This window comes from Gymnodraco acuticeps, unplaced genomic scaffold (assembly GCF_902827175.1).
Source record: "Gymnodraco acuticeps unplaced genomic scaffold, fGymAcu1.1, whole genome shotgun sequence".
Taxonomy (NCBI): Eukaryota; Metazoa; Chordata; class Actinopteri; order Perciformes; family Bathydraconidae; genus Gymnodraco; species Gymnodraco acuticeps.
This window is the reverse complement of record NW_022989805.1, coordinates 283,965-296,214: the sequence shown is the minus strand read 5'-3', so window position 1 is coordinate 296,214 and position 12,250 is coordinate 283,965. Positions and strand designations below refer to the sequence as shown.

Below are 12,250 nucleotides of genomic sequence, written 5' to 3'. Positions count from 1 at the left end.
AACTCAATACCTGTACTTTCTACTTCTCACATGTGAACTCAAATACCTGTACTTTCTTACTTCTTACATGTTGAACACAAAACCTGACTTTCTACTTCTTACATGTTGAACCCAAATACCTGTACTTTCTACTTCTTACATGTTGAACCCAAATACCTGTACTTTCTACTTCTCACCATGTGAACACAAATACCTGTACTTTCTGACTTCTTACATGTTGAACAACAAATACCTGTACTTTCTACTTCTTACATTGTTGAACTCAAATACCTGTACTTTCTACTTCTTACATGTTGAACATCAAATACCTGTACTTTCTACTACTTCTCCTGTACTTCTACTTCTACATGTTGAACTCAAATACCTGTACTTTCTACTTCTTACATGTTGAACTCAAATACCTTACTTTCTACTTCTTACATGTTGAACTCAAATACCTGTACTTTCTACTTCTCACATGTTGAACTCAAATACCTGTACTTTCTACTTCTTACATGTTGAACTCAAATACCTGAACTTTCTACTTCTTACATGTTGACTCAAATACCTGTACTTTCTACTTCTTACATGTTGAACACAAACACCTGTACTTTCTACTTCTTACATGTTGAACCAAATACCTGTACTTTCTACTTCTTACATGTTGAACCTCAAATACCTGTACTTTCTACTTCTTACATGTTGAACCAAATACCTGTACTTTCTACTTCTTACATGTTGAACTTCAAATACCTGTACTTTCTTACTTCTCACATGTTGAACCCAAATACCTGTACTTTCTACTTCTTACATGTTGAACTCAAATACCTGTACTTTCTACTTCTCACATGTTGAACTCAAATACCTGTACTTTCTACTTACATGTTGAACTCAATACCTGTACTTTCTACTTCTTACATGTTGAACTCAAATACCTGTACTTTCTACTTCTTACATGTTGAACACAAATACCTGTACTTTCTACTTCTTACATGTTGAACTCAAATACCTGTACTTTCTACTTCTTACATGTTGAACTCAAATACCTGTACTTTCTACTTCTTACATGTTGAACACTACCTGTACTTTCTACTTCTTACATGTTGAACTCAAATACCTGTACTTTCTACTTCTTACATGTTGAACTCAAATACCTGACTTTCTACTTCTTACATGTTGAACTCAAATACCTGTACTTTCTACTTCTTACATGTTGAACACAAATACCTGTACTTTCTACTTCTTACATGTTGAACTCAAATACCTGTACTTTCTACTTCTTACATGTTGAACAAATACCTGTACTTTCTACTTCTTACATGTTGAACAAATACCTGTACTTTCTACTTCTTACATGTTGAACTCACAATACCTGTACTTTCTACTTCTTACATGTTGAACACAAATACCTGTACTTTTACTTCTTACATGTTGAACTCAAATACCTGTACTTTCTACTTCTTACATGTTGAACTCAAATACCTGTACTTTCTACTTCTTACATGTTGAACTCAAATACCTGTACTTTCTACTTCTTACATGTTGAACACAAATACCTGTACTTTCTACTTCTTACATGTTGAACACAAATACCTGTACTTTCTACTTCTTACATGTTGAACCAAATACCTGTACTTTCTACTTCTCACATGTTGAACCAAATACCTGTACTTTCTACTTCTTACATGTTGAACTCAAATACCTGTACTTTCTACTTCTCACATGTTGAACTCAATACCTGTACTTCTACTTCTTACATGTTGAACCAAATACCTGTACTTTCTACTTCTTACATGTTGAACTCAATACCTGTACTTTCTACTTCTTACATGTTGAACTCAAATACCTGTACTTTCTACTTCTTACATGTTGAACTCAAATACCTGTACTTTCTACTTCTCACATGTTGAACTCAAAGTACCTGTACTTTCTACTTCTTACATGTTGAACTCAAATACCTGTACTTTCTACTTCTTACATGTTGAACTCAAATACCTGTACTTTCTACTTCTTACATGTTGAACTCCAAATACCTGTACTTTCTACTTCTTACATGTTGAACACAAATACCTGTACTTCTACTTCTTACATGTTGAACTCAAATACCTGTACTTTCTACTTCTTACATGTTGAACTCAAATACCTGTACTTTCTACTTCTTACATTGTTGAACACAAATACCTGTACTTTCTACTTCTTACATGTTGAACTCAATACCTGTAACTTTCTACTCTTACATGTTGAACACAAATACCTGTACTTTCTTACTTCTACATGTTGAACTCAAATACCTGTACTTTCTACTTCTCACATGTTGAACTCAAATACCTGTACTTCTACTTCTTACATGTTGAACTCAAATACCTGTGTTGAACTCAAATACCTGTACTTTCTACTTCTTACATGTTGAACTCAAATACCTGTACTTTCTACTTCTTACATGTTGAACTCAAATACCTGTACTTTCTACTTCTCTCATGTTGAACTCAAATACCTGTACTTTCTACTTCTTACATGTTGAACTCAAATACCTGTACTTTCTACTTCTCTCATTTTCCAAACAGCTGGTTCCTTTAGTCTGAATGTGTGTTTGGTGCGTGATCATTATTCTTTAGAGTCATTGCGTGCCTATTGATTTGAACACGATCCGTGTATCCATCATTTCCTGGTCTTCTCTAAAGAAGAGGGACCAATGGAAACGTTGTCATGTTGCCGTGTTCAGCATGGAAACATTCATTAGCTAACAATGACATTATTGTTCTATTAATATAAAGGGAGGTCAGGTACTCTTTAAAGCAGCTGCTAGTTATGGGTACTTTTTACTTTCAAAGCCCATACTTCTTTACTTTTGCTTGAGGACAGAAGTTTAGTGAGTACTTCTACTTTCACCAGAGTATTTTTAAACACGAGTATGTGTACTTCCACTTGAGTAAAGGATGTGTGTACTTTCAGGTGATATTTTCAGCTGCCATGCTGTGGATAATCCTAAACCTCAGGCTGAGTTGGCGATGTTGAAGCAGTACGGTCCGGATGTTCCTGAAGCCACGCTGCAGAAACTGGTGTCTGCTTTTGGAGATCTGAGGTCGATGGCCGACCAGGGAACCATCACCTACCCCTACTCCACTAGAGAGGTGGTCAACATCGTGAAGCACCTCCAGGTGAGAAGACTCAAACCACGCTTCAACACTGAATTTCCCTTATTCCAGTTTTTGTTGCCAGACTATATTAAACATGAATCATTCATAACAGTAACGTGAATCCTGCGATGCTTTAATAATGCAAGACAGTGTCCTCACATCACAGCTGTGACAGAGAGGAGACCCTGTTTCTGCCTCAGCGCAAACTACAAGGAATCAATATCACGTTTTATTTTTATGGGCTAATAACACAGTTTACACATTTGTCTCGGGGGGCTTTGCACTGTGACTACAACAACCCTCTGTCCTTAGACCCTCGCAGCAGAGGAAAAACCTATATACCCGAAAAACACACACAAATGTTAAGAGGGAGTTTTGAATGTTGCTCTGGGTTGCACACACAAAACGTGTAAAAAAAAAAAGGCATAGCAATCCAATAAAAAGGCTGGAGGATGAATGATGGAAAAAGAATACATCTGTGGTGGGATATAAATACAATTACAACATATATGATGTTATAAATCACAATATCTGGGCTCTTAAAGACTGGCTGTTTTCTCTTTTAGATCAAATTACATTCAACTTGATTGTCATTAAAGTAGTCGAGTGCAAGAAAAGCAGTAAAGTGCAGTGTAATGTATCTAAAAGTAAATATGACTAGCTAAATTATATAGAGTAGGATAGTATTTATAGATTTGAACACTGGTCTACATGTTGAATACACTATAGAGGTAGCAGAAATGTAGATTGTATAATATAGACACTTTAGCCAGTGGTATAAATATGAATACACTATATACCAGTATGGACAATTGCGCTGCCAGTGCCTTCACTTGTTAAAGGAGAAACCAGGATGTATTTCAGCTCCTTAGTGTGAAGGGCACACATGTTTGTTTGTTGACGTTTAATATTCAGTGTTGTCACGTCTCATTGTGGTCATGTGTCTTTAGAAATGTGCACAGTATTTAGCCCGGAGAGAAAGACGATTAAGATTTGAGCTCCATCGCTGCAGATCAATAATTCAAATGTTTGGATGATTTCCCCGTTGACCTCCTTCTGTCATCCATCACCTCCAATATCGACCTCTGGAGAAACAGGACACACACAGGGTCATTTAGTGGAGAGTCTTTCGTCCAAAATTAGCACCACACACTGGTCATCATGTAATAATAATAAAGCTATAGCGGCCAAAATCATAAAAATATAAGCAAGAAATATAACGCAAAGCAAAGTGCCGCTGAGGCACCCGTCAGCGAATCTTACGCATGGGTAAAAATCAAGGTCCGAGCAAAAGTCGTTTCAGTGCAATTTATTATCAACACATCAAGCATTTCTCTTCCTTCTTACCCGATGGTAAAAAACCATAAGCCTACCGGGTGCGCCGCTCACTACCACCTGTTTCCCATATTTATAATGAGCAGGTCTCCCCTCCCCCGGTGCCCAAAGGCTGCCTTTACTAAAACAGAGGCAGTACAACTTATTTGATAAACTTAAATAAGAATTCAAAGGCAGATTTACTATAAACAAAAAAGAACAATAAAATAAATGGATAACTATTAAATAATATAAGCTCCTAGATATGGCTTCATCAAAAGCTTTATTTATATAGCACTTTTCCTACAACACATGCAGCTCAAAGTGCTTTACAAAATGACACATCACAAGTTAAAAATACACAACAAGAAATTCCCCTCAGATTATTGAAGAACTTTAAAAGGTACATGCAGCAAAATATAACATTTTATCAGGTTAATAGACACAAGGAGGTACAATGTATGATAATACAAATACAATTAAAATAAATAATGGTTTCTCTCTGACAGATAAGACACAAGACAACTGAGTCGATGCAACAATATAAAATATAAAACCCCATAAAACAAAGTGAACATATCGGTACAACAGAAATAAAAATAAAGAGATTAAAGGGGACCTATCATGCAAAATGCACTTGTTGATCTCTTTTATACATCAACATGTGTCCCCGGTGTGTCAGGGAACTCACGCAGCGTCAGAAAATAAAACCCTCTCTCTTTTCCTCCGTACCCAAATCTCTAAAAACGGGGAACTACGGAGCTGATCCAGATTTGCGTCCGATATGACGTCATATCTGAAATGTGGACCCACGGGCCAATCAGAAACGTTGCTATCAAAAACAATGCCCGATTGTTTTGGACGTAATATGGTCGGTGTTTACATTAGCATCGCTAACACTCAGAGCTAACCTGTACTGGAGAGCATGTGTGTGAAGAAGCAGGAAGTAAAAAGGAACTCACCTTGTGGTATAACCGGCAAGAGAGAAAGCCTTTGAGCTCCAAACTGTTTCAGAGAGAATCCTTGATCATCCATGATATGGCGTTTCATCACGGCAGCATTTAGTTTAGACAGTAGCTGCCGGGTCCCGCATGAGCTCAGACCCCTCCTCTTTAAAGCTTTATACCCAAATCAGCACTTTTGAAACAGGAAGTGAAATAGAGGGATATGAGGCACGGCTAGAATGATCTGTTTGGTATTTTGAGCAAAACACTTCATAGACATGTTTTTATATATATATATATATATCTGAGACCTCTGCTATTGCCTAAAAGTAGCATGATAGGTGACCTTTAACCGTTAAATAGCAAATCAATATAAAGCTCCAACATGCACTTTTAGGAGTACCTCATGTGTATAAAGTCCTACAGAAATAAATCCTCTCTATTATAACGTATGATGATCAACTAAAAGTGTTTGACAGTGTCTTAAGAGACTTCTTCTTGGGTTGTTTTACATGTATTTGTGCTACGTGTTGAATGTTTTAGATCCACCACCTGTTTTGTTTACAGCATCTCTCTCGTTTTCTCTGCCTTCCGTCTGTCTTTGTTTACCTCATCGCCATAGAAACTGTGCAAGACAGAAACACGTATTGAGGCAAAAATAACCTGTCAACATCTATTTATATCACCAACACATAAGCTAGAGATGAGTTACCTTCCAGATAGCAGCAGGTTTTATTCCACACTCTGTCCTGCATGGACCCTCTGGTGAAGACCCTACATCATATTAACACTGACAGGAACTACTTGATGCTCTGTATGTGATTGCTTCCATTCTGGAGAGGATCACAAACACATGGATCCTGAGATTGAAGTTCAAGACGGTGACCAGTGAGATTTTTCCAACACCTCCTTTTCTTCTTCTCCGCAGAGATTTCCCGGCGAGGGTTTGGCGAACGTTGTGCGAAACGTCTTCGACTTTGACTCGTACAACAAAGACACGCGGGACGTTCTGATCGAGGCGCTGCACAAACACGGCATTCCCATTGGAGCCAATCCCAGCTCCGTCAAACTGGCCAAGGAGTAAGGCAGCAAGACTTTAGGCTCACACACACACACACACACACACACACACACACACACACACACACACACACACACACACACACACACACACACACACACACACACTCTAAAGGCACATCCATTACCTCAATACCTTTTTGGAGACCAGTCAGAAAGGGGTTAGAGTTTGCCGATGGATAATCGAGGATATGGGCGATACTTGAAGGCCAAACTGTACCTGTAATTAATCTAATTACAATTAAACAATGCTATGCTCAACAATAGGCTAGTACAGCTAAACAAAATACATTTTTAAAAACTTTACAAATAACTACTGAGAGATTGTAGTCACTGAGGGACCAGTGGGAGGTAATCTTTTTGAAACACTAAGATAGCATGGTTCGTAAATCAGAGATCATTTTTTAAACATATTCCAAATGTATTAAAATCTATAGAAGCTTGTTATTTGATATCTTAACAGACAACAGAACGATATAATGCTTCATTTAACATTATATACATTATTTTACTCAGAACTGATTATTTTCCATTTTGTGTTTCTGTTATAAATTGTTATTTAATAACAACAATAATTATACACTTTATTTAAATAGCACTTTTATAAGGAAGTTACAAAGAGTGATACCAGACAAAAATAGCAATGGCAGACAAATATATAAACTAATACAAAATATTATAAGTTAAACAACATTGAGCTAAAAAGCTACATATGAGAAAAGGTACATTTAAAAATATAACAAATTAAAGTGTAATTCGGGGCACGAAACCCGTAAAAACTCAAATGCTTAAATCAAATTAACAAAAATCTATATTTTACAAATAAAAGCCAACAAACCAACATCATTTTTAACCTCAAAACTTTCCAAAATGCTTTCAAGAACCCATTAAAGTAAATGGTTGTTGACATCACTGTCAGTATTTCCAGTACCTGTTGTTTCTAGAGTAACTTTTAGAACTGAAATCCTGCAATGCCTGAACCCGGCTGACGGCTTTCAGACTGAATTAACCTCAGGCTTCCATGAAGTGTTGAATTATCCTCACATTACCTCACCTCTAAAGGAAAGCTTTCTAATACCCACTAAACTGTCTCATCATGCTCAGCTCTGTGTTTTAAATAAAGGAAAATATTTGTTTCTCCTGTCTCCTGTGGTTTTATTTGACGTATCATATTCATAAATCCAGATTCATAGATCTCTCATGTCTCGAGACCAGAGCAGAAACAAGTATTTTCCTTGTATGTAGATGATCTGTTATGTTGTGTTTCAAAAGGCATCATCCGAGCACAGAGAGCCGTTAGTGTCGTTCAGAATCCCTGTTTGTATCCCACAACATCTCGTGTACATAAAAGCAAATAGTTCCTCTCTTGGTTTCCAATTTCGGACGCGGATAAACAAGAAATAGTTTCTCTTATGTACCGCATTGCTTCTCCATCACAGAAATATGTATGGTTAGTAGACCGACTGTCTTTTATTCAGCTTGGGATTTCGGTTTTTTTGTGGTTGTTGCATCTTATGGCTCGAAAACCTGCAGTTAATAAAGCTGTGGCTGCAATCCAGCTATGACTCATGGGAAGACCAGTAAACATCTGGCCAGACACAACAAGGAAAGCAGAGAGACACACACACACACACACACACACACACACACACACACACACACACATCTCTGTAGGCTTTCAGTCGCCGGCTCCCAAAGCCACACACACACTCATTCACACACTCATTTCATCGGCGTTCTCTAGAGACTGGGATCAAATTAAAGCTTTTGTTTTCATGCAATGAGAACACGGCCTCCATCTGAAGTCATTTTGTGGTGTCCATGCTAATGCCCTCAGAAGATGAGTTCATTTTATTTGAAGTTGAGATGCATAGCGGTGACAGGGAAACCCACAATTTTGCAAAAATAGAACATTAGGGAAACCTCAGAATGAGCTCCGAACTCCGCTGTTTAACACACATGCCATTCATTTGTGTAAATGCTCACATATTGGTGTATTTATACCTCAGTTATATTCAGTTGTTGGCAGCGGTAGACTCAGTGTGACCTTGAATCTGCAGGTTGCCCCTGCCAGAGGTCAAGATGACGGGCTACTGGACCATCAACCAGACTGGGAACGCTCGCCGAAAACTGCTCTGTCCCACTGAGACACGGCCCATAGACATCAAGGTATACACACACACACACACACACACACACACACACACACACATAACACACTCTTAGACACAAACACACACACACACACACATAACACACTCTTAGACACAGACACACACACACACACACACACACACACACACACACACACACACACCCACATACCATGTATACATCACTTCAGGGGACATTACATTGACTTGCATGCATTTCCTGGAGACTTATCCTAACCCTAAACCTAACCAAGTCTTCACCCTAAAATGAATGATGTCCCTCATGGGGACCTCCATTTTGTCCCTTGTCCATAAGAGCGGCGAGTCCCCACACGTGACTGTGTAAACAGATTTAGGTCCCCACAAGTATAGTAATGCTAGACCACACACACACACACACACACACACACACACAGAACACACTCTTAGACACACACACACACGGGTAACACACTAGACACACACACATGGATAACACACACAGGTAACACACGCACACACACACACACACACACATGGGTAAGACACTCTTAGACACACACACACAAACACACACAGGTAACACACTCTTAGACACACACCCACACACACATGCACACACATACACACACACGCACACACAGGTAACACACTCTTAAACACAAACAAACACAGAGGTAACACACTCTCAGACCAGGGGGTTCCTCCACATCTCACATGTGTAGTGAAATAGACAAAGGGTACTTGAAGACATGACATCCTTGAAAGCTTGTGATTAAGGCACAGAAAACAAGGGGTCACAAACAGGTCATTGGTCATTAAAAGTGCTTGATATATAAACATTTATTTGCAAGAATCGAAATGTTAGTTGTTGTTTTTTCAACCTACTCTTAGTAAATAGAGGCACTTGTTTCTTCTGCAGTTATGATACACTACCTGCCGCTTAAACAGCGTAAAGCAAGCCATATATCTACCGTTAATCAAACCGTTAGCTAAATAAGTCTCTGTCTCATAACTTACATCAAGCCTCTTTCGATAAGTTGTTGTCGGCGAGCCATTTTTAATCCTGCTATTTCTCAACATAAACACAATCAGTGCTGCAACAATAATAACCTTTACACCCCGTCTCAAACTATGCCGTATTGGGTCCTGAAGCTTGAGGGAATTAGGCCTGATAAGTCCTTGAAAAGTCCTTAAAAAGTCCTTGAATTTGATGTTCCAGAAGGCATTGAAACCCTGTCAATACTGATATTCACTCTTCAAGAGGAGGCTGTGATCAGGATGAACTAAATCAGTATTAAATCAAGTTTCATCCAGAGGTTTTCACAGCATGTTAAAATGGATGAAGCCATCTCTAGAAATGTTATTGTTTTGCTTAAACGCTGCTTCCTTTTTAGGTGGTCATGCTCCTTCAAAGGTGGAGTCAGCGATTCTGTAGAAATGTTGTTGACATCCAAACATGACACCCAAATAAATACCCCTTTACAAAAATATACCTTCATCCCTCTGCCGTGCAAAGACACATTCACTGACGAGTATATATTAAATTAGAGCGACTGACTTCCCCTTTTAGCAGCAGTTGGATAACACACTTCCTGCAGAGTAGTGACCATATATGTAGATGCACTACAACACAGATCCACCACTGAGAGGCTGGAGAAATGTCATCGTAAACGGTTGTTGTTAAATAGTTGTTGGCCATTTTAGGAGTTATGTGTTGTGTGTCCGCTTGACACTTTCACTAGCGATCATACGACTGTTTACAAGGATTCTTATGATCTGAATCCAGCCGCTACACCACCACGGTTACTCTGCATTTCAACCGTAAACAAACACAAGTGAGGTTTCCATACTTTGTGAGTGTGCTCATAAAGTATTGAAGAAGAAATACTGCAGTGGAGAAGTTTTATGTGAAGTATAAACAAAATGCACTCAATCTATCACGCTTCAAATGTCAAAGTGTTCATTTGTGAGGATTATCCTAACTAACAAAACATGAACATAAACAAAAAAACGAGCTCTTTGTCTAGGCCCTAGGGAACCAAACTACAGGTTCCTTACTCCTAAAGAACACACCCAAATGTTTACGTTAAAAATATATGATGGACAACGTTTCGTTTTCAATTAACAATAAAAGCTCCACAGGGAACCTTCAGTGTGATCAACATCTTGTTGCTCATGGGGATTAAGGCAGAGCGTCATTACATGATATATAATCTAGTGTGTGTGTGTGTGTGTGTGTGTGTGTGTGTGTGTGTGTGTGTGTGTGTGTGGTGTGTGTGTGGTGTGTGTGTGTGTGTGTGTGTGTGTGTGTGTGTGTGTGTGTGTGTGTGTGTGTGTGTGTGTGTGTGTGTGTGTGTGTGTGTGTGTGTGTGTGTGTGTGTGTGTGTGTGTGTGTGTGTGTGTGTGTGTGTGTGTGTGTGTGTGTGTGTGTGTTGTGACGGTGTGTGTGTGACGGTGTGTGTACCTTGACGGTGTGTGTGTGACGGTGTGTGACGGTGTGTGTGTGTGACGGTGTGTGTTGTTTTGTGTTTCCAGGGCCCGGTGTTTCTGCGTGTTCAGACTCACCCGTGCAACAGACAGGAGAGCCGGGCTCTGAGTTTCAGCGAGGAGAAATCCCACTGGCAGATCCCCATGAACGAGGTCAACATCATCTGCCATGTCACCACCAAAGATGGTACACACACACACACACACACACACACACACACACACATACCATGTATACATCACTTCAGGGGACATTACATTGACTTACATGCATTTCCTGGAGACTTATCCTAACCTTAACCATAACCAACACATGCCTAAACCTAACCAAGTCTTCACCCTAAAATTAATGATTCCTCTTATGGGGACCTCCAATTTGTCCCCATAAGGGAGGCGAGTCCCCACACGTGACTATGTAAACAGATGTAGGTCCCCACAAGTACACACACACACACACACACTATCCACACAGTCATGCAACACATTCGTAGGTCTTGCGTTCATCACTGGGTATGTCCAGTGGATATATTTGAAAGGAATAAACGAAGATATATGGAGAAAATACACAAATACAAAACAATACATTTATTTGCATATTTTATATATTTATCATTTAATTAATTGATTTATATTTGATTTTTGCAACATCTGTCCTCCGAAACCGCCATTCTGCTACGTTTGGTGGTTAAAGTGTATAACTGTACATCGTTTTAAATAAACGCACACACAGCACAGTTTAAGTAATAATCCCACAATCCCCTCTGTTTTTTGTTTTGCAGATGTGGTGTACGTGGCCACGTGTAACCCCGTGTCTCTGTTCTCGATGAAGGAGCGCGGCGACACCATCCAGAGCATCGAGCTTTACGACGTCTTCCCGCGGTCCATCAGCGGAACCTGGCAGCCGTTCATCACCATCGCCCCGCTCGGGAGTCCTCTGGACGGACAGGTGGTGCTGCACGAGGAGCAGGTCGGTACACACACACACACACACACACACACACACACACACACACACACACACACACACACACAAAAACGTCAGTATATTGTAAGAGGAAGTAACCCGCCCTATTCAGAAATCAGCTTAATAAGGAAGGTGTGTCGAGCAGCCCCAGAAGAGTTCTGCTGGGATGAAGTATTATTGGAGGCGGAGCCTAAACCTCGTATTGGTTTG

The 12,250-nt window shown here is 39.4% G+C and overlaps 1 protein-coding gene across 1 annotated transcript in view; it reads left to right on the top strand.

Annotated features, from left to right (window-relative positions):
- The first annotated feature begins 2,935 nt into the window (after positions 1 to 2,935).
- The window catches only part of vwa8 (von Willebrand factor A domain containing 8), a 44,453-nt gene continuing 35,138 nt past the window's right edge, over positions 2,936 to 12,250 (top strand). The window contains exons 1-5 of the mRNA XM_034227601.1: positions 2,936 to 3,137; positions 6,303 to 6,454; positions 8,515 to 8,623; positions 11,125 to 11,263; positions 11,856 to 12,043. Coding sequence (XP_034083492.1) covers positions 2,988 to 3,137; positions 6,303 to 6,454; positions 8,515 to 8,623; positions 11,125 to 11,263; positions 11,856 to 12,043 — 738 coding nt within the window. The 5' untranslated portion in view covers positions 2,936 to 2,987. The remainder of the gene's footprint in view (positions 3,138 to 6,302; positions 6,455 to 8,514; positions 8,624 to 11,124; positions 11,264 to 11,855; positions 12,044 to 12,250) is intronic.